At 37.6% G+C, this 24022-nt stretch overlaps 1 protein-coding gene across 3 annotated transcripts; it reads right to left on the reverse strand.

The window, feature by feature from the left end:
- Nucleotides 1-377: 377 nt before the first annotated feature.
- LOC121249673 (phospholipase SGR2) lies at nt 378-22645 on the reverse strand. Of its 3 annotated transcripts, XM_041148408.1 has the most exons (21): nt 21807-22642; nt 20658-20758; nt 20105-20299; nt 18399-18554; nt 17943-18014; nt 17703-17855; nt 17368-17418; nt 12758-12928; nt 11932-12081; nt 7491-7556; nt 6843-7394; nt 6688-6760; nt 6483-6604; nt 6174-6246; nt 5841-5943; nt 4291-4384; nt 4125-4187; nt 3082-3130; nt 2586-2689; nt 1672-1718; nt 378-1113 (listed from the first exon to the last, which is right to left on the reverse strand). In XM_041148408.1, the coding sequence occupies exons 1-21, from the start codon at nt 22033-22035 to the stop codon at nt 870-872; spliced, it is 2868 nt and encodes a 955-aa protein (XP_041004342.1). In that variant the 5' UTR covers nt 22036-22642; the 3' UTR covers nt 378-869. The 3 variants fall into 3 exon arrangements, 2 of the variants coding, with proteins under 2 accessions (XP_041004342.1, XP_041004343.1); XM_041148409.1 differs by lacking the exon at nt 7491-7556 and having other exon boundaries at nt 21807-22643; XR_005937625.1 differs by lacking the exons at nt 378-1113; nt 1672-1718; nt 2586-2689; nt 3082-3130 and adding an exon at nt 5151-5228 and having other exon boundaries at nt 4145-4187; nt 21807-22645.
- Between the last annotated feature and the right edge of the window lie 1377 nt (nt 22646-24022).

The raw sequence follows: 24022 nt of genomic DNA on the forward strand, positions 1-24022 counted from the left end.
CCTTTCTGCTTCGATGCAGCACAATGCGGTAGGGAGATAATTGCAACCATTAGAAATTGAAATCCTCCAGCTTGGGCCGTGGCAACATATTATTAATAGAGTAATGATCATCTTCTTCAACATATTATTAGTAGAGTAATGATCTTCTTCACTTTAGAGTTTATTACCTTATAAATTCGTCACGACTCATCACACTTACTATATATGTGATAAATCTTAAGAAACTGTCGTTTAAGTAGTTGATAGAAGCAACCTAGCTAAACATGTATGATGCGAGAAACCATTAAAACAAATCCAAATCAAAGTTAAAAGAAAAATCTCGGGTTTATAAAAGAGAGAGGGATAGGGATAGATATCTCAATTAACAACCCTCCATATCATTTAAACCTGTCCATATAAATATTGATTGAAAAACACCACATGACTCGTTATATACTTCCATCAATTGACATATATAAATCCCACAAGGATTAGTTTCATTGACCAGCAAGTGTGCCACCATATTTCCTTTAAGGTACACAGAGAAATCGCTCTGCCATTTAACTAACAGTAACTCTACCACATAGCACAACTGGCCCTCTCTCTCACTCTCTCCCCCTTCCTTCCTTTCAAGGGAGAGCCTTATGTACCTCCGTCCATATTCACAGGCATATATCCTTTCCAATGTACCTCTGAGTACTGATTCTTGCATTCCCATCACCATATGGCATATAATAAATTTGAACTTCATGCAATGCAAAGTATATGAAATAATTTGTAATTTGGCCCAGAATGCAGTGATAAGATAATAGCAAAAATGGCTTCAATTTCCACCAGTTGTACTTGCATTTATAGGCATGATGTAGCGAGAAGTACTATGCATACCACCATCATCGGCGCTTCTTAAAAATCTTCTTGGCTTTCCTTGAAAAATTTTTAACCATAATATTGTCGGAGAATGTCAAAGGAAGCTCTTCATCAACAGTCTCTCGCTGATCACACCAGCCTGTGGAACCACTTTCTTCTTTTGAGTTGGTTGCACTGGATTCCTCTGATGAGTTAGGGTCTTCAGGTATATCTCGATACAAGTGTTTTAATATGAAAAGTGCAGTATCAGAATCCCTCCAATAGTTACTGTACACCAAAATTCACAATTAAAAGAAGAGCCAATAAACAAAAGCAATAAAACATGCAGGCTCAAGTTAATCACTGAGGTTATCATTCACAAGCATAGCAATGGGTAAAACATGTTTGCCAATTTTTAGGCCACAGACTACCCATTGATTGTGGATATACAGAAGCACTTCAACTAACATGAAGTCATGCATCCCGTTCGCAAGCAAAAGGGATACCGGACCTTCAAGAGTTGCCGCAAAGGAACATTCCAATGTAGAGCTTCTTTATGAGGTAGCCCAAATGATAGTTATACGTGGCATTTCCCAAAGAAAGCCAAACAATTATTCAAGGTATTCCTTTGAGACATTACATGCTTTCCATTTGACAAAATATGATTGATATGCGTCCAGAAAAATAAAAGAATGTCACAAATTTCATCAAAATCACTTTCAGTGTGGAAGCATAACAATGGGTTTGTTGTCTTAATATTAATAAAACTAGCCTATGCTCATTTCTCAATAGCACAGTAGTACTGCCATTATGCGTCTCGATACAAAGTAGAGAGTGGATACTTACGTATGTGATCCAAGGGCTTGTAAGTATGGATGCTCAAATGTTTTATCCTGCAGGATCAACATCAAAACTCTGATTTGAAACTCAACATAAATAGCTAGTACTCGATTTATCATGGATGTTTCAAATTAAGAGGAAGTAAGAAATCAGGTATAACTCGTCATGCTGGGAACTATTCACAGAATAAGATGGTTACTACTGAGAATTCTTTACCATGACAAATGTTTCAAACATTTGCATACAATTCAATCTAACATAAGTCATCATTGAAAATAAGCACATAAGTTTTGGGTCCATTTAACCCTTTACATTTCTTTGAATTGTATTAACTCATGTATATCTTCATTGCATAAGTATGAACCATCTTAGATAACTCTCCACATCTTTATCTTGTATACACCGTGTACTTGGCCACACCTATTAATAAAGTTACTAGAAAAAAAAACTCCCCCACATATTATCCTCAATTGGTGCAGCCCACACCTCTGTTAAAATATGAACATTGCTCATTTTATCTTTCCTTTTGTGGCAAGTCATCCATCTCATCTCAAGTCTCTCCACATTCACATCATGATGGCATTTATCTTGAGGCTGCCATGTCAAAGACCTACATGTGCTAGGTTCCATAACCTTTGGTTTCAAAGATGAATGCAACAAGGTGGAACACGAGCAGTATGGCAAGAATGCTGCTCCTAGATCAAATTAGGTCCTTGTACAAACAATTAGTAGTTTATCATCAATTTTACAATTTGTTACAAGTACATTTCTTCACTTACTCTAATCCAGCTACGAATAGATATATACATGCAGTTATTAGTGTGTGCATGAGCATATTGGAGTTTGTCTGTGAAGTTAAACAACAATAGACATGAAACGTATGGTTCTAAGGATTGGTATCAAATTGGTAAACAATGTACTTGAAGCATGTGATCAATATGTCCTTCTTCACTTCCAGTTAATCTCTCCATCATAAGAGAACCGTATGATCTCTCTTCTTTTTCTTGGGAATCCCCTCCCGACTCTGCAATATAAAGAAAAAATTGGAGGAATGTATTAACAAATGCAGAAAAGGAATATAGGTTGCAGCCCCTGATATGCTTAAATAGAAAAATAAGGGCTTATGCAACATATACCAACTAGTTTGAATTAGGACTCTGCTGTACTGGGTTATATTATTAAATTTAATTTTCTGTTTTCCTCCTTTTTGATAATGTGCATATGTGGGACATGATGGGGGAGAGAAGGGGGGGGGGGGGGGGGGGGGGGGGGGGATGGGTGTGGGGAGGAAGTCTTCTTTGCTGACATAATATTCTGATTCCTCCTTACTTTGATGAGCAGGATGAGGACAATATTGAGGTAGAAAGGGGGGAGAAATAAAACAAAGCAAACCAGAAGGATGGAATATCATGTTACCTTCTGCGCTATCTGCATTTCTGGATTGGCAAACCGTGAGCACTTTGACCTGTTTAAACAGAAAACAGCCCCAAACTGTAACATCTTGAGCATGACTAAAAAGCAAAGACCACAAACATTCAATGTGGCAAACGTGAACCAAGCACTGATAGATCCAACCATAACTCAAGTTCACAGGGTAAAGTAATAACCAATACAGGGCTATCAATCCTTAAAAGCCTATATATGCATATACATTTACGTGATTACTTATTGAGCTAATGAGGAGAATGTTTAATTTCAACTGCTAAGCAAAGAAACCAACACTAGTTTTAAAGTGCCATAAATAGGTATATAAAAGAGACTGAAAAAACTTACTCGTTTGTTTTCAGAGATGAGATGAGATGAGATGAGATGAGATGAGTTGAGATTAAAGTTAAAAAGTTGAATAAAATATTTTTAAAATATATTTTTTAATATTATTTTTGTTTTGGGATTTGAAAAAGTTGAATTGTTTATTTTATTTTGTGTGGAAATTTGGGAAAGTCGTAATGATGAGATGAGAAGTTTTCAAAGTTTTGAGTTTTAGTCTTGAAAGCAAACCAGGCCTAAGGGGCTTCTCTCTCGCTTCTGGATACATGATTTAGACTTCCAAATCTAAATTAATAACATGGTGTGCAAATGTAGTTGAAACCAATCACAACCTGAAACTCCATCTTTCAATTTTACTGAGTACAGTGTCCACAACAACCTCCCTACCCCTTCCCACACCTTATATTTAGACCACCTATTTCTCAAACTTCTAAATGCTTCTTACAAAAATTATACAGATGGGGAACCAAATGCAAAGAAGTATTCCATGTTCCTTTGGTAAAAGCTCAAGAAACTTTCCCCACTCAAGCTGTCCATATCTATATCCTTTTTTCTGAAGCCCCCCTCATAAACATGAACTATTCGTGCGGATAGGAAGTATCAAAGAAGACCAGAATTACAAATCAACTAATCTGAATCATGAATACAATAAACTCAAGAGACAACTTTTGAAGGTCTGATAGGGCTCTCACCCTTACAGAGTGCATGTGATCCATTAGTGACTGGGTACGAGCTGCAAAATCTTCAGTAAATTCCTGCACCACATAGTGTGATCATATTAAAACACACTTGGGGAGAGAGAGAGAGAGAGAGAGAGAGAGAGTTGAATCCACATTTATGCATTGTCAAAAGGCTTACCTGAAATCCAATATGCAATCGCCTTCCACCCTTGTGATAGGGTATAAGAACAGGGCGCTTACCGATGTATTCTTTACAGACAAGTGGTTCTATTCTGTAAGAAATTCAAGAAGCTTTCTATCATATGTTGTAAAACTGCCACATATGACCAGATTTCAATATACACGTAAAAGAAAAAGTGTTTTGATGTGTATTTATGTGAAAGTCTGATGCCAAATGCAGAATAAGAATTATTCTGATGGCTACCTAAACAACGGAAGCTAGAGTTGAGATTGAGAAAAACACAAACAGAGAGAAAAACTCTGAGATTAGGGTTTCTTTAAAAATAATTGAATGTGTGTCTTCTGGAGCCCACAAGCCGGGCTTAAATAGCTACGGAAAAAGAGGCAAAATTACAATTATGACCAAATAATAAAATACGGAATAATATAAGTATCTTGCTAAAATCTAGCTGAAAAATCAGAATAAAATCATTCCTCAAAATAAACATTACCATAAAAGAAAAATCTTTTTTTTTTTTTTTGGATTAGCGCTATGAGGTAAGTAGCATGATTATACCCTTCCACGTATGTAAGATAAACGACATGTCTTTTATAAAAAGTATTATGTATGTATACCTTTATTGAAAGCCCATTTTTATGTACCAAATTATGATATGATGAAAGTGAGTTTCAATGCATGTTAAGATATGTTTTATATGCATCATGATATATTTTCATTTATGATTACGATAAGCTATTATGTGTTCTACATGCATCACGGTAAAAAAGATAAAGACATGTTATGAAAGAAAATTTAAGAATGGTCATAAGAGATGCATGGTACAAATGTAGTTAGGGGTGGATGTGCAAGTCACGGACCTAAGCGTGGTTCACCAAAATATGTTATGATCATAGCGGTTCCCTTTGTGGCCACAAGATGTGGAACCGGTGTACAACCTTGCACACGGGGTTAAGGTGTGTTGGCCAGTCAAATAAGTTGAGTTAACTTATGATAAGATTAAATGAAAGAAAGATAAGTTATGTTAAATGTTTATGTTAGTATAAGTATTAAGCACACATGCATTTCATGAAAACTCTATTTATTATGTTTACTCAATGATGTACTACTTATTGAGTATTCGACTCATTTTTATATGCTTTTATTGTTTTAACCACCCAGGTAAGGATATTTATAATGATAGAGCTGCAGAATGGGACTTGGCATAGGGAGGCGTGGCAGAGGCTTAGATCATTTACAAAGCTTTTAAGTTATGATTTTTTTTATAGTACAGAGTTTCAGAAATTTTAAGAAGTGCTTCCACATACTCTCTTTTAGATTTTAATGAAGTATATTTTATTTTAAATTATGAAATCTTTTATACCTGGTGCTTCATTGAAAATAATTTTTTATTTTTTTTTATAGGCAAGGTTAGTTGCACTCCGGTTTCCCAAATAAATGACGTTGTTCTTAACCATGGGGAAGAGGGTTGTTACATATGAAGTCTACTAACCAAACGAAAACAGAAAAAAGATGTCCAACTGCAATGAAAAAGAGTTGATTTAACAGACCTGTATGCCACAGGATCAAACGGGTGAAAAATATTAAACATTTGCCTACATGCAGGCATCTCTTCACTTATATTTTCTTCTTCCCAATAGTTCTTTCCTTTTCCTGGAACCAAAAAGACAAATCAACTCATCAGATCTAGATTTTGTTAGTTTCAAAAACTGCCACATATCTGAAACTCCTTTTTTTGTGAATCAATAATTTTATAGATGACTGAAATAAAATGCAAGTCGATATTCTATGTAATGGTTAAACTAACCATTTTGTATCGGCTTAAACAATATTCATGCACCCATATAAAAGCATCTTAAATCCATAGATGTATTGAATCTCACCAATCCCAATGCGAATATTACGAAGTGCAAGGAATACTCCAAGAGGTGATCCAACTGCAAAGAATGTGTCAACCTGATGTAGAAGGATTGAAGCAAAATCAGAAAAATATCCCTTCCAAAATAAATCTGGATCTGATTTGCACCTAAACTTCATAAAGAACAAGTTTCACTCTCCTTCAAAGTTACAAACATTTTGTTTAGAAATTTACAAGCAGTAAATAGAAATATAGACCAAGGTAATATACCATGCAAAAACAGGAAACAAATAAATAACAAAATCAAAGAATCAGTAATCCCCCTCTGTTTTACCTCAAATTCAAGCTTCGTATACTTAATGTATGGAGTATAATTCCTTGGCGCATCATCTTGCCCAGGTAGCTGCTTCTCATGTATGGGGGGCTTTGCAATAGTTGCAGGAACCTCCATATTTCCTGTATCTAGAAATATTAACACAAACGGAGTTCCACATATAGATAAAAGGAAAAAAGATTATGTGATGATTGGCAATAATTACCTTGATGCAAACTCCTATCTCCACCTCCGCACTGCTTTTCCAATTTTACTATCTTGGTCTTTAGGGAATCAATCTAAAGCAGCAAATATTAGATGTTAAACAAATGGTGCACAGAGAAAGACACGGAGAAAATTATCCTTTTTATAAATTCCAACCTCTTGCCTCAACAATTTGATTGTTTTATCTTCATTACTTGTATCTTCACACACTTCCTTGGCCTTTTTCTCCAAGTCATCAATTAAGAGTTCAGAACTCATGTCTGTAGTTTCACCGAAGCCTTCCCTTTTTGGAGAAAGTATGTCACTAGAATCACAAGGCAGTTCATCAAAATCTTTCTGACCACTTTGTTGGTTGGAGTCCGTAGCCTTGGTACATTCATCTAAATTTGAAGTGACAGGACCCACAATTGTGGAAAAATCTTCAGAATCTCCTTCCTCTTTTACCAAAAGAGCTGTTCGTGCGCTGAACTTGTCTTCAAAGTGACCCACCTTGTCCTGAGTTTCATTAATTACTGTGAAGTTTTTATCCTCCTGCTTGGTCAAATAGTCGCTTGGAGAAGACTGGTTGTTCATATCAGGAGATGATTCTTCATTTCTATTGTGTTCTTTGTACATCCAATCCATTGGAAATGGGGAAGATAAGTTCTCCTGATGGCAGAGAATATCATAGGAGAGGACACTTCCCAAAGAATGTCCGTATATGGAAACCTATACAAATGGTAACAGAGATAAATGTATCGAACTTTTAAGGCCATATAATTCTTTTAGGAAAAAAAAAACAATGGATGCTCTTCAGCTTCAAACCTTTCCGTCATAACCCGGATTCCTCTTCAGAAACCTCAAATACAACCGATTTAATTGGTTGGACACCTGGAGGAGAAGTATTTTTTTTATCAATTCGAGGTTTAATAATGTTGTTACCTCCAATACCCTTAACAGCTAGAGTTGGTAACTTCTAAATAAAAATCTTTCTTTTTCAAAGAAACAGCTCAAGTTGCTGAGAAAGACAATATAAATGGCAACCTTGATGCAAATATCATTTTGAAACAAAGGATACAGATCACTGTATTTGTTTCTCTAAGTTTTAGAATGTAACTAGGTGTTTCTTGTGTATACTTCCTGTGTACTCAGGCTTCGCCTATTTCATTATGTTTAATAAAGTTCTAACTTATAAAAAAAAAAACAGATCACTGTATTTGTATATGCTCAAGATATCTCCAACAAAGGTGTTATCCATGAATACTTCCTTATTTAATCATTAACTACTCTAGTAACTCCTTAACAACTGTTGCATGTCTATATACCTGTACCATACCCCAAAGGTACACCTTTTAAAGAGAATTCCACCAATAATCTTGCTTTTCACCATCTTAGGTACCTTAAAAGTACAAATAAACTATGCCCCCCACTTTTTTGAGAGAGGGGGTTTTTTTGCCCCCGGGGGGGGGGGGAAGGTGTTGGAGGAACTTAATTGCTTTAATTGATCAGAAAACTTTCTAGACACATATTGTGGAATAAGATTTTTTTTTTTTTTTTTTCTCAGAGATAGAAACTCCAAAGCTCGGCGGGCTCCCTTGGGACTAGCCACTACTTCACTATGACTTAGATTTTGGGAAATATCTATAATCATAGTCTTCTGAAAGGTAATGTAGGCTGTGACTTGCAAGTATACTGGAACAGTCTGGTAAGGCTGATATGAAAAACTCTATATGCAGGCGAGTTTGTGGACTCCTTGCTCACGAATGCCACTGGGATTAATGAAACTCTGCGTTTTGGGCGCATTGGGGTCTGCATTTTGTTTGTTTTTTCTTCTCCATCCGAGGGGGCTGGGCTGGGAGGGAAACTGAGAGAGGGAGGATCCCAGTTCTCTGTCTCTGAAATGTTGGACATTGTTGGTGTGCTCAGTGGTTCACTCGTGTGTGCACCGTGTTGCCTTAGTGTTCTGCTCAGACAAAAAAAAAAAAAGAAAAAAAAAAAGAGAGAACAAAAGGAGAAGAGAGAGCGTGTGTGTGACAATGCGTCTGCTTCCAAATTCGACCCCAACCCTCTTCTCTCTCTCTCTCATGGAAGAAGAAAAAGAATGGCAGATGTTAATGATGCCAGGTCTTTGACGACGACGGCGACAGATACATTGCTGCTATTTTTTAGGAAGTTTTACGCCATGGTGGACAACCGGAGACCAACTCAGTGGTTTCCTGGAGTGACGGCAACAACAACTTTGTGGTCTGGAACCCGCATGAGTTTGCCACCAAGCTTCTGCCCAAGCACTTCAAGCACAAGAACTTGGCCATCGTTCCAGAACCTCGTCCGGGAACGGGAACGTTGAGACCGCCACTCATTCCAGAACCTTCTTCCTCTCGGATCCATGGTGATTCAGAGCTCAAGATCAAATAAAAAAATTCTAACCTCCAAATAGATACAAATCGATGAGAATTGGAAACACCCCCCCCACAAAAAAAAAAAAAAAAGAATTGCTAAAAATGAAGAATTAGAAGGAAAAAAATCCAAGAACCAAATGGTTTTGTGGAGGAAAATATTGAAAAATAAATCCCAAACCAAAAGAAAAATCAATAGGAATAAATCACCGTCCCTGCAGGAATGAGGAATATATATCAGGAAAGAGCCAAATGAAAGGAAAACTTTAAAAGAAGAAAGAAATCCGATGGGTAATTTTACGGCAGACGGCCATACACTGTCTCTCTGCCATTACCCACTGCATGCTGGAGAGAATGAAATGGTGGGTGGCACTTGGCTGTTTGGAGTTGCCAGAAACAAAGAGAGAAAGAAACCCCTGCATGCTGGAGAGAATGAAATGGTCGATGGCACTTGGCTGTTTGGAGTAGCCAGAAACAAAGAGAAAAAGAAAAGCAAGTAAATATTTATGTTCGTGCGCAACAAGTGCGCAAACTTGCCTGTATCTAGCGGTATTGGGCTGATATTGGTCTAGTTATAATACTCTTTTCAGAATCTTATAAAAAGTTCTTTTCATCTGATATCCAAAATGTGAGACTTGAAGAATTTCGTGTCTCTAGACCCCAGAGACTTAAAATCTTCAAGCTTCAACTTCAAATCTTTCACCATCTTCTGGTATAATTTATTGCTTTATTGTTCACCTTCCACTTTACAACTGCTATTGTATTAGTTGAACAAGTGATGCCTTTTTTACACCAACAACCAGACATGACTTTTTTCATCATGTTGACGATGTTTGTCATATTTATGGAGTTTTCTCTAAATCCCAATCATATTTAGTGCAAGACACAATACTATCTAGATAGGAGCAGCTAAAGAATGCAATCCTATTAAAAAGAAACGGTAGTCCATGCCAATCAAGAATTTTACGTAACATAAATCTCGTTTAACTGGGGTGGTATGCCACAATCAACACTAATTTGGCATTTGAATGTTAGAAAGTCATTAATACTGTCATATTAGTTCCTCTGAATGGTAATCCTACCATATATTGCCAAGAGATCATTGTGCTACTACCTAAAGCAAATTTTTTTGATTAGTAAATAAGAATTTTATTAAAATAGGCGAAACCAAGTACACGGGACATATACAAGAGCAACACCTATGTATGAGTGTCTAAAGATACAAGGAAATCATGTACGTTCATGCCATTAAAGTCTATTACTATCAACCAATGGAATAAAGTATGAAGAAGTTCTAATCTCGTCTATTGTCCATTCACGATTCTCAAAATTTCGACCATTCCTCTCCATCCATATGCACCACCATAGGTAGATCGGTATCATCTTCCACATAGCTGCAATTTGAGTGGTACCTCGGATGCCTTGCCAACTGGCCAAAAAATCCACAACCCTTCGTGGCATCACCCAATGGAGCCACGCTCTAGCAAATATATCGTTCCACAAACTTATACCTAGAGCATTTGGAAGACGAAAACTTCCTCAAAAGCAACTTTCTTTGTCTGGACAACATCTTTGGACAAGATTCTCACTACAGATAACTTGAGGAAACGACACGTTATTGTCCTAGATTGGTGTTGTATGTGTAAGAAGCATGGGGAGTCAGTTGATCATCTGCTTTTACACTGCGAGATGGCCAAGGTTATATGGGATGATTTTTTCTCAAGAGTCGGATTGTCTTGGGTTATGCCTTGTAGATTGGTGGATTTCCTTGCAAGCTGGAGAGGACTATACGACGATTCTCAGGTAGCGGCAATTTGGGCTTGGTACCAATATGCTTGTGTTGGTGTATTTGGAGGAAGAGAAATGCTCGATGTTTCGATGATCAAGAGAGAACAATGGATGAGCTTAAAGTTTTCTTTTTCAAGTCATTGTTCTTATGGGCGGGGGCTATAGTTTGTAACGGACTTAGTGTCCATGATCTTCTTCTTTCTATTGTAACATCTAGCTAGGCGTTTTTCATGTATACTTTCTGTGTACCTGGGCTTTGCCTATTTCTATTAATACAATATCTTTGATTACCTATAAAAAAAAAAAAAAAGTAATCATTTTTTCCTAGAATCATTTTTTTTCTTATGATTAGAAAGCAAATTTACAGGCTAAATAGAAAGTTCAAAATCCCAAGCTCCAAGAGAGTCAACAATTCCAAAATAGAGACAGGAATTGAAATAGTGGAGATTGCAAATAGGGCTAGGACAGTTTCTCCATGGAGCATTCATTTCCTAATTAGGGCTAACGGATTTAAGGAAGGGAATCTTTATACTTCCAAAAGTTCTGTAATATTAATACACTTATGAGCTAGGTCTACAGTAACTGAATTCAAAGATGGGTTCCTAATTCTCTGGATGGCAGGAGAAAAGCCCAACTGATATACTTGTTGATGTGATGAAGATGCTTAAGCATCACAAAACAGAAATACTGTGATGGGCATCAAGATGGATCTAGTCTTAAAGATCGTTTGCAAGTTCCAGATGGGCCAATTACAAGGTCAAGAGCCAAAAAGATCAAGGAGGCAATGCAAGGATTGGTGCAATCCACTCAACGGGTCTAGATTCTCCATCCTTTGACTTGATTTTTGGCTTTCTTGGGTGAGTTTTCAAATTGATTGTGAGTTCAAGGATTCCATTCCCACGTGTTCATATCATACTGGCTCCAACAGAATATTTAATGGAATTAAATGCAGAGACAAAAGTACCAAGATTAAATGAGACTTGTCCAATATGTGATGTTTTAAACCCAATTACACAGAAAGTACCGAAACAGATGCTTAAAAGAGAGAAACAAGAGAGTAAGAGAATAGACAGAAGCAATACCGAGTTGATAATATCCTGACAATAGATGGGGCTCATGTAGTATAATACATCATGAACAGTTGCGCTCAACGTGACACGCAGACCTCGTACTCCATCTAGAGTAATTTTTTCAACGGTAGTTTCACCACTAAGCTTCAAGCCCTTTCTCCACTAGAATAAAAAATACCATAAAGTTAGTTACAATATGTAATGCTAATCCAAAAACTCCAACCCAAAAGGGATCAGTGGTCAAAATACTCCAATCCTCACGAAAGGGGTTAGTGGTTAAAATGTCTTTGCAAAACATGAATGAATAAAGCCAAAAAACTATAGGTATTATCTTTTTTTACTGGTCCTGATATAGAATGCCACAATGCTCTGATTGTAGGATAGTGCTTCCAAATTTTCATGGCATATTGGGTTGAGGAAATAATTGGAAATAATCCACGCCTCACTCCATTCAACTCAAGCTACGTGATTGATTCAATATAGTCTGCCTACATTAAGATTATCTACTTACCATTCCTCTCCCCCCCCCCCCCCCCGGGGAAAAAAAAAAAAAAAAAAAAAGGAAAGGAGAAAGGGAAGGAAAGGAAAGGAGGATAACAAATTGCTTTGTCCAAGTTATAAATACCTTCATATTTTCCATTTCCTATTTTCTTTTTCTTTTTCTTTTTTTTTTTTGATAAGTCATTTTCTATTTTCTCATAGTAAACAAAGCCTAATCTTATCAAGATCACTTGCAACTAATGCATTTTTTAACCATACCGTATTGTACAAGAACCTCCACTCACTTGACAAAAGAATCAATTCTACGCAAGAAAAAAGTGCCACATGAGAATGTTACCTGGCATGGGATAAAAATGACTCTTTGAGTGCCACGTTGGTGAGAAGTAAGATGCCGTTCAGAGAGACTTTCTGTGATATTGCGAAAATTGCTAACATCATCAACCAAATTAGACTTCTCCAACCTTTGACCAATACCATGAACCATAAAAACTAGGTGTCGCACAGGTACCTACACCAACAATTTCAGTTAAACAGAAAAAACAATATAGGAGCTTATTGTAATGAAATAACAAAGAGTAAGCTGAGTTTTTGGGTCATATACGTGAAACCTAGTTATGCATCTGGACTTGTCACTTAATTCAAAAGAACTGTCTAAACAAAACATGGCGTATATGACGAAAACATTTGTATGGTATATGTCTTTCGGACATGGTTGTGCCATGCCATGGATGCCAAAAAGGAAAGAAGAGGAAACATGAAAAAATAAGGAAAAAAAAAACATTTTTTCCCTTTTTTCTATAGCATGGGTTATTGGAGTTCTACCAGAGCCCAAGGAATAGGGCTACAACAAGGCTGGGCCATTTTTAAACAGATGAAGCTTTCGTTGGCCTCATTCATCTAAGGAACACACGGATCCCCAGCATCAAATGCAAGTTCATATAAAAAGGTCAAACTAAATATACTTCTATTTAGATTACGGACCCACTTGTTTTGGACATAAGAGTCACAAACAAACCCAGATAAGAAAGTGACACCAAAAGCCCAAGGAAAGCCAATGGCCCATCACAAGGCCCATTCAAATTGATCTGGGAAAGGCATAGTCTAGACCTTTTCTGATGATTATGGATTTAAGTAAAGGTATTTGATTCTATGTAACACCCCTTCTCGTAGGTACGGAATGTTACGTACATTCGTAGCGTAATGCCCAGTAAAGAGATTCGACTTCATAAAAATACCTCATTTATAGAATCATAAAACTAACTTAGCATAGCAACTATACTATGCTATGTATGGCCAATTCAAGGTTAGCCCCTCTTTATGAACCCTCAGTGAATTATGATCATATGTTTATGCTGCAGTTACGTATGCCATGCTTAATGGTATTGATAGGAACCCATGTCATGTGGCCCATGGTCAAGCCACTAGCCAAGTCAAGACGAGGTTAGACAGTCTCAAAACAGGCCCACGGGCATGCCATGGGACCTGCCTTGACATGCCCAGGGTGCCCAAGGAGGTTGGTGACCAAACCAGCCCATTCAGCATGGCCAGCGCGCACAGCACGCGCAGCCCAGCGCGCACAGCACGCCCAGCGCGCATGCCGCGCGCGCGCGCAGCGCGCAGCACGCCCAGCGCGCGCGCGCTCACGCCTCAGCACGCCCAGCGCGTCCCGCGCGCGCACGCCTCGCCCGCGCGCAGCGCCCGCGCGCGCACGCTTCGCCCGTACCCAGCGCGCACGCCTCGCCCGCACGCGCGCCCCAGCACGCCCCGCGCGCACGCCCAGCGCGCGCGCGCCCCAGCACGCCCAGCGCCCCAGCAACCAGCACCCCAGCGCCCAGACCAGCCCAGGGCCCTGTCAGCCAACTTAGCCCACCCATGGGCTCATGCATGCCATGGGTCAACTTGGCCCATGCCAACTAGGTTAATTTTTATTATTAATTTTTATTTAATTATTTATTTTCCAAGAGACCTATTGGGGGTTTCCAAATTGTTTTCCTTATAAATAGAACCTTATGCATTTGCCCTAGGATCTTTTGGCAAATTCCCTTGTGGGTAGACTTTGTTCTTGAGATCACATTTCGGTGCTAGAGCACTTGGGCTCTTTGGGTGCAATCCGTGAATCCCATTGAGAGGATCACACCTTGCAATCCGTGAATAGGTGTGATTCATTTATCTTTCTTGTTTCACAACTTGGTGCAATTCGTGAATCCAAGTTGTGGTTTTAATCTTTTGGTTCAAGTTTATCAATAAAGAGGTTTATTTCATCTATGTGCAATTCGTGAATCATAGTTGAATTGAATATCTTTGTCCATTTGGTTCTTGATAATTTTATCATTTGATCATCTTGTTCATCACGTGTTCATCTTGTTCATCATTTGTTCATTGGTGAAATCTAATCCATTTCACTCATCCAATCCGAATCAACCCCAATTCGACCAACACAAGTGTTAGTCAACTTTCCATAGTTGAGTGACCCCTTGTGACCTAGCCGTAACTTTCCATAAGCCACCAAGGTAAATTCGGCAATCACTTGCCTAATCAAACTTGCCCTAGCCGAAACCTACTCCCAATTTGAATTCAAATTCAAATTTCGGCAATCACTTGCCTTATTTGAAGTTGCCCTAGCCACCCATTCCACTTACCAAACTTGTGTTCCTATAATTTAGGAACCCTAGTTGACCCAACACTTCACCAATCTCGGCCAAATCACTTCCACATTGAGTTCCTTGATTCTAGGAACAACTTCCTAGAATCACTCTCTAACCTTGTTCGGCCAACCCTAGCCGACCACACCCATACCCCAACTCCAAAACCCTAAACACAAACCCTAGCCAAGTCCATCATCTAATCCATTGACCTAGCCATCCATCTCTTTGGCAACTTTCCTTAATTCAAGGATAGTTGACTCAATCCAATCACTCATCTAATCCCATAATTCTAGGAACTTCCCTAGAATCACTCCATCCCTCCAATCACTCATCCAATCCCTAAAATCTCTCAAGGCTCCCTAAAGTGATTCCTTCCTTTTAGGAGACTTGACTTCATCCAATTCAAATTCAAATTCAAACTTCCCTAATCACTCAAAGATTCCTTCCATCTTTCCAACTTACCTTATCCATTCCTAAGCCAACCAAACCCTAGCATCATCCTTCTCCAAACCCTAGCCGACCAACATTCTTTCCCAAACCCTAAACACCAACCCAAAGTGGCGCCAACCCTAGCACCTCCTAGTGCCGTGCGCCCACTACCATTCCTAGCCATACACTACCTTAAACCATTTCCTTGATATCATCATCCTTCTAGCCTAAACACCTAACCTCACCATATCATATCACCCCTTTGGTCACTTTGACCAACATTGGACGTGGACCAAGCAAGAGAAGAACTAAGACTCGGTCACATTGAAGCAAGCTTTGGATTGGCAAGGCAAGTGTTTGGGGACTTGACCGGGGTCCCTAACAGGTATGTCTGTTACGTTATGTTATGGAATGCTTATATTATGCTATGCCATGTAATGCTTACGTCATGTTATGTTATGTAGTTTATGTTATGATTATGTAATGCTCATGTTAATATGCCATGATCAATGCTATGCCCTGCATGTAAGTAAGATGCCATGAAAGTCAGGAAGTAAACATGTTCATATGCATCATGATAAGATAAGTAAGAATTGATGTGAAAAATAAGTTAAGATTGACCTTATGTTATGGGTGGATGTGCAAACCACGGACTTAAGTGTGGTCCACCATAAGTATGCTATGATGTATTTGGTGACGCGGACCTAAGCGTGCTTCACCAGATGCTAAGCTACGATGTATGCGGTGACACGGACTTAAGCGTGCTTCACCATATGATATGTTGTGATTTATGAAGTACCACAGACCTAAGCGTGGTCCATATGAATTATATGGTGCCACAAACCTAAGCGTGGTTCACCATATGTATGCCATGATGTATGAGGTGTCACGGATCTAAGCGTGGTTCACCATATGTTATGCTACGATTTTTGCGGTCAACGACAATTGGACCGAGACACGTATGTTATGATGGCCACTAAGTAAGTGAAAGACAAGATGAATAAGTTATGTACGAATGATATGAAATGTGTGGAGTCAGCCAGTCATGCATGCATGTTACATGTATGGCCATGATTAGGTTTAATTCTGCCTATGTTACTGAGGAATGATCTATATGCTATGTGTATATGTATGATGATGCATGAAAGTTTTCTAAGTTAAGCCTAATGTTAAGCTAAGTTAAGTTTATAGTATGATGTGCTATTACTGAGTCTTCGATTTATTTGCTTGTTTCTCTGTTTTTATATTTTAATGTCCCAGATGATGATTGTGTAGATACATAGCAGGAGTGCCAGGAGTAGATTATTCTTCTAGAGACTTAGACCTTGGATAAGTGTTAGTCCACATGGGTTAGTTATGATTAGACAGTTGAATAAGCGATTTTGGCACATACGATTAGTTTGTATTATTTTATTAATGTTTTAGCTTTTAAAATTATGAAACTATGTTATGCTAAGTTAGTTTTATGATTCTATAAATTAGGTATTTTTATGAAGTCAAATCTCTTTACCGGGCATTACGCTACGAATGTATGTAACATTTCATACCTACATGGAAGGGTGTTACATTCTAACATAGCCAAAAAATTGGGGTAATGCTCTCTATAGAAAAAGGTAAATAACTTATTGCTCATACTGATGTGCTTGCCAAATGAGTTTATTGAAGAATATAAGTTCTTCAAGTTATAGGAAGTTCAACCAAATGCCCTTGGAAGTTCATTCTCACACATCTCATTTGTAATATCAAAACTATTGAGATTTTCTAGTCTTTGTAAAGAGAGGTTTTTTGAACAAAAAAAGGCACACGTACATTATGTAATGACTTCATTGAAAAAAAAAAATGAAAATGAACAGCATGCTACGGTAGTACATACCTGTGAACAGTAATCATCCATTTCCTCCTCCTTTTGCTGACGTAATTCATCCTGAAAAAATAAAAAGGAAAGAAATAACTGTTACAAGGGGGATTACAGACAACTATTATAGGAGTGGAAACAATAGTTCCCGTACATTTGTGTGCATAAACACTCACACAGCCATTTGGAATGAAAACTTGACTTCACACTCCACCTTTTTATTCAGGGAGGAGGAGATTCTGTTTGGTCCCCAGTCCATTGGCATATTTTATGTACAATTATGTAACAGGAAATGAAAGAAAGGTAATGAAATTTCTGCCATGATAATGTTGGAGGGGAGAACATATAGAAACCTGTGTGGGCTTTGGTGAGTGAGATGTGGAATAGCCGCGCCTTAACTTAATTCCATTTCTACCTAAACCAATAACACTAGAAAAACCAGAAGCATCAACATTGAGCCAAGCCTCCCAAGTATCATCTTCTCCAGTAAAAAGTGCATGCAACCCCTACAAGAACAATCCTGCGATATAGTTATGCACCCAATATTCACAACAAAGAGAACAGAATCCTGATTTACAAAACAATATGCATACTGGCATAGATCCTTGCAGCTCAACTCGAGCTGCAAAAAGTCCTGACGGTTGAAATGTTCTTCGGTGCCAAACCTGAATACAAAAAAAAATCAATCTTTATGAGTTATATTCGCACCTCCATAAACAAATATGAGGAAAAGAAAATTGCTTAATTATATGTCACAACAAAGGATGCAATGAGCTTATCAAATTTATATTTCAAAAATAACAGAAGATTTCAGTTTTTTAAAAAAGACAGCAAACTGCAATAATTGAAAGCTGCACTAACCTGAAATTCTGTAAGCTCAAAGACGGAAAAATGCAATCTTGAACATCAAAATAAAATTTTCATTTCTCTTGATTCCATGCTATGACATACTTAAACAAAACTAACAACTAGTAACGGACAGGAGATAAATCCTCCTAGTCAAGACACTTAATAATTCGATATATCAAACCCAGTACTGTGTAGCAAACCTGGCTACGATATGCAATCTCTAGTTGTTCAGCAACATCTTCACGAAGGGGAAGCCAATCGAGTCCCCCTTTACGTGCAAACCAATGACCTCTTAAAACACGCCGATTTTCTCCACTCCAATAAACAGGGAAACAATGTCTCCTCACTAAATCTACCTGCATATATAATGTACTTTCACTTTTAAAAAGCATACACAAGACAAAAACAATGAAGTTATTTAGAAAGCCTAAAAAGTTGAGGCATATCAATTCAATGAAACTTTTCACACATTACAATTAATTAATTAATGAACCAAAACTTCCTAAAAGTGCAAGGAACGTGTATGCTTTAAGATATTGTTAATCGATAACAACAGATGATTATAAACAAAATCAGACACAGAGTTGATGGAAGGCCAGCCTATGCTTGAGAGGGTCCTGTAGTGAAACCTTGGCATGAACAGTCGGCATGAGGGAAGCCTTCTACCTAATTTCACAGTTGCAACTAGTGCAAATAGAGTAAGTCACAAAAACTTCCCATCTCTAAGAATTGGTCAACATGAACTAATTAAGCCCCCCCCCCCCCCCCCCCCCCCCCCCCCCCCCCCCCCCCCCAAAAAAACAAAAAAAAAAATCAGATTGAGAACAGATATTTTATAAGACAAGACAGCCAGTCGACAGGTCCAAGGGTTGCTTCCTAACATGTTTCAAACAAAATCTTTGTATAATATCATCATGGCACCAATAAGTTGAATGTGAAAGCAACTTTTTTCACCAATCTTGAAGCCCAAACCCATAATCCCTAGAGAGAAACTCAGAAGGGCATTAAGATGAAATGAAAACTTAGACCCTCAGTGGAAGATGCATGGTTCTCCTTTCACAATCCACTTGCATAACAAAATAAGTTTCAGATCCAGCAAAATACACTCCTCCCCTGCAAAAGTCAGAACCAAGTACAACAAAAAGGGCCTGTACATTACTCCAGATGTTGATCTCTAAGGATAATTACATATTTGGAGTTTGGTTTTAATGATGAATTAAAACGGACACTCTGAAATCATTGCAGCGTTAAAAAACATGCTCTTGACCACTGCAGTTGACCTTCCGCTACCCATGAGAACAAAACCAATTTTTGTGCTATCTTGTGAGCTTTATGTGAGAGTCTCCGCATCGGCTTAGGTTTTTGTGGGTTTGTATAATACATAAAAAGTTCAAGAAGCCGGTGCCTGGTGTTGAACTGTCACGAAATAAGATACTGGTCAACTAGACAAAGAATTGTCACCTGAAAAGATGCACTGGACTACCTCAATTTACTTTTTTTGTATGGGATTAAATATATTAAAATCACTTTGGCATACGATAATGAGGTCATACAATCTTTCAGATGACTTTTGTGTCCTTTTCTCCTCCAATTTCAAAAATCTTCCACAATATCAACATCCAAGTACAGAATCAACTGTAGTCCAGAATTATTTTTCCGATTTTCTGTAGGACCCCTTCTATCATCCATTATGTTCTCAATTTTCTTTAATTGAATAGGTGCTGGGAGTTTAAAAATCCATATGATTTGTTCTTTTTCTTTTTTACTCTACCGTTCTGTTTAAGTTCTCATCTCTGTTGATCAAAGAATAGTATGTACATCAAATTTGTAGTCGCCCTCATTCAAGAAGGTGCTTCCTAGAAAGAAGTTCGTAAAGACATCATGCTGAGCAAAAATGTAGGAGTACCTCATAGAGTCCTCCCTTTACGGGGACACCAACTCTCTCCTCTTCAGCTTCATATAGTTGGGCTGATCGAGCACCTTCTGAAGAAGATTCACCTAGTTGCTTATCTACCATCTTACTGGAACTTGGTCGTCTAATTGGACCTTCACTACACTCTGCATATTCCTTCCACCAACTGGAGAGCAAATCTTCCTCTCTCTGTAAAACGTATTGAACAACCAAATGACACAATTAATTGAGAAAATCAGTCAGATGGCTGCCAATTAAAGATATAACAATCATCTGAATTAAGTGATTTAATACCAATAGAATTATCAGCATTCTTTCCCAAAGTATGTCTCTTTTCTTCTAAAGATAATGTCTGGAAGATCTTAACTCAGTGCATAGCATGAATAAATGTATGCAATCTTATTACTATTAAACAAATTTACACAACTTATAGATTCAGAAAGACATCTTGCAATCCAAGTTGAACATGAAAGATAAAGCTTAGTTATTTAGAAAACTAAAAAGGCAACAAAAATTTACTTGTAGAAAAAAAGACTACAAAGATGACCTGCAAGAAAGATGCTTCTATTGCAAGAGAATCTCTCATCCCAAATCGAAAATAGTCGCTCTTTCCCACAATCTCGGTGCGAGGGACTGAGGCAGCTAGTTCTGCAGAAACAAAAGAACCAGAATGTCATCGAGATGTATACATGTCCTTAATATGGGTATCTGATGGTCATGAACTAAAAATAAAGAAAGATAGTAAATTAAAATAAGCAAATAAAGAGGTGCTCAGTATAATGTTTGATCATAAATCGGCACAAATAAACAAGAGGAATATCAATCTTCTCATTAATTCAGAGGCACTTCTCTCCAAACTCATGTTGAATAAACAAACATATGCTTGCCATTCCTGTGATATATTTGACAGATAATCACTGCAGCAAAATTTCATTCTTATGAAACTATCGTTTTTTTAATTGGTAAACAAAATTTTATTGATAAGAGGGATAGGCAATAGCCCAAATAAACGGGACATATACAAGAGCATCACCTATGCTTGATGAACTAATGATACAAGAAATTCATGAAAATTCGTACCATTAAAATCTACTAGAAAAATCCAATGGAATAAAGTATTAAAAAACTAAGCTCATCCATTGACCGCTCATGATCTTCAACGCTTCTATCATTCCTTTTCCTCCAAATGCACCACCATCTATGAAACTCCTAACATCTAATTATACAGAAATTCATGAGATTTGAATTGAGCATCACAATGATTTAACAATTATATCTGCCATGAAACTTGAACTGAGATTTTAAATCATGAGACTTAATTCATGAGACTTATTAAACCTTTAATATGTACACAATGCCATAAATCTACCTTATACTCAAGATACTCTAAAATAATTGGCTATAACTTCTTCATTCCTCTCCTTTGTTTTCTTCATTATTAAACAAGCCATTTAACTTAGATTAAAAAAAAACAGTTTTTCTCATAAATAAAATTCAAACTAAGATAAACGACAGAGAGAAATTTTCTGCTTTTGACGGTTAATCATCTATATAGTAAGATTCTGAATATTCTACTTTTCCTTCTCAGTAAGAAAACCAATCATTATAAGAAAAGCCAACAATGCAAGCAATACACTGTCACAACATAAACCGCATGCTGCATTATATGTAAGGGGAAAAACGAAAAATAGCTCACCATTCTCTGCCAAGGGCACCTTGCAAAAATACCACCTAACATCGCCCCCATCCGAAGGACTCCTCGTCTGCGCAAGATACTTCTGCCTACCCTTAGAGTGCTCAATCAAATCTTCCAATCTCGCAATGTTTGATGGTGTATTCTTCAACAAGTCAGGAGACGTCTCCTCAACCCCACGAGAACCAGAAGCTCCGGAAACCACCATAGGGTTTGCTTCGGAACCCGCCATGAAAGCCAGTTAAGCAATTCTTGTTATGAATTAAGCAATGAATCCAAAACAGAATTGTCCGATCATGTAAATTACATAAGCTCCCCCAATAGATTCTAGCATGAACTAGAGAAACTCTACACGATGTAATCGACAATCAAACCGACTCCATAGCAAGAATGTGCATTTTTTCAGCATGTTCTCAAATGTACAAACTCCAGTCACCGACTGAAATTTTCGAAAGAGGTGGGGGGTGCTACAGGATTGACCAAGAATGAAATTTCAAATTGGAATTTCAAGTTAATCAAACATGACCATCAAAAGAAGCACCAATTCAATATCAACTCCAAAAGCAAATGAAAGGCGTTCTCAGGAAGAGGACAGGAACAACAATAGAGCAAAATGGAAGAAGGTACAACTCGAATAGCAAGAATCTTAAGGGAAGGAATGGGAAGGAATTTGGGGAACCCGGATGGAAAGGTTTGGAATTTTGTGGGAATAAGAAAAACCCAGAACCCATAGAAAGGAACGATAACGACTTTATTGTTCGGAAGGAAGAATGGCAGCTCGGTGCTGAATTGAATGTCAGGTAGAAATAACAAAAACACGTTACACAGTGACGGTTGCGGTGCCATTTTCCTTCTTTATTCATTTTTGTTTTCATTTTCCTTGGCTCACGGGTTTTGGAATATCCAGAGAACGTGAGCCCGCTGATCCAATCACGTAGCTGGCTTCTGACTATTTTAATGAGTCGGGGGCTGGGCAGTGGGCACTCCGACTCTGTGCCTGTGGATATGGGCTTTGCAGTTTCATCTCTCTCTCTATTTTGACCAACCTACCAGCCTGGTAATTCGTGCAAATTTGAAAGAAGAATAAGGTATTGATTGTTTTTATAAAATTTCTTAATTCATCTCATATTATTTAATTATTATAATTTTATCAAATTTTTATATAAAATAAAATAAAAAATTTAATTTTTTAAATTTTAAAATAAAAATAATATTAAAAAATATATTTTAATAATATTTTATTTAATTTTCAAATTTTATCTCATTTCATAACGAAAACAAATGAAACTTAAAATTAGAAGCTTGTTTTCGGACTTATGCAACATGCACTCAAAACTTTGTATTTAATATTATTGTTAATAAATTTATTTATATAAACATATATTTTTAATATTAAAATAAAAAAATACCAGTAAAATTATATAATAATTAATACATTTTTTCTTATAATCTTATAAAATAAATTCATAAACTAAAATTTACTTTTATAATATTTTATGACGTAGCATTTAGACTTGTGCAAGAAGCCCGATGGGCCGATCAACCCGCATGACCCGATTGGATTCACCCGACAATAGTCGGGTTCATCGGGTCTAGATCATCTAACGGGTTCAATAATTCTCATGTTGGTTGAAACCGATCACCGACGGATTCGATCTTGCATCGATCTTCGACATATTTTGAACGAGCTACTCGCAAAAACCCGTCGATTTTGCGTCGATCTTCGACGGATTCTCCACTGCTAATCAGACCCATCAAGAAATCAACAAAGTTTTACATTTTTCTCCGAGAATCAAGCAAGCTACTGTTTTACATTTAATTTTTTTATTCTGTTGAATATATCCTTTAAGGTCTCAAAGACTGGTACGAGGTTCCACCCAAAGCCTCTGCTTCCTCCCAAGGTCAAAATCATCGAAGATTTCAAAGAAAATTAAATAAATATTGAAATAGATCTCAAAGAAAATGAAATACATCACAAAGAAAATGAAATACATCATAAGCTTCATCACCGGTAAGGCATTCGACAAGTTCTAGAGGTAGAAGCGACGATCAACGACGACGATCTGCAGTGGGCCCTGACCACCCTCGGCTTCGAGGACAACGTAGAGCCCCTCTAGGTGTACTGGGAGGGGAAAGGCTGAGCTGCAGAGGAGAGGAAGAGGAAGAAGAGGAATGGACGATGTGAGAGAGGCTGAGTTTGCAGAGGAGCAAGAAAGGGG

Source organism: Juglans microcarpa x Juglans regia, chromosome 2D, assembly GCF_004785595.1.
Source record: "Juglans microcarpa x Juglans regia isolate MS1-56 chromosome 2D, Jm3101_v1.0, whole genome shotgun sequence".
Lineage (NCBI taxonomy): Eukaryota > Viridiplantae > Streptophyta > Magnoliopsida > Fagales > Juglandaceae > Juglans > Juglans microcarpa x Juglans regia.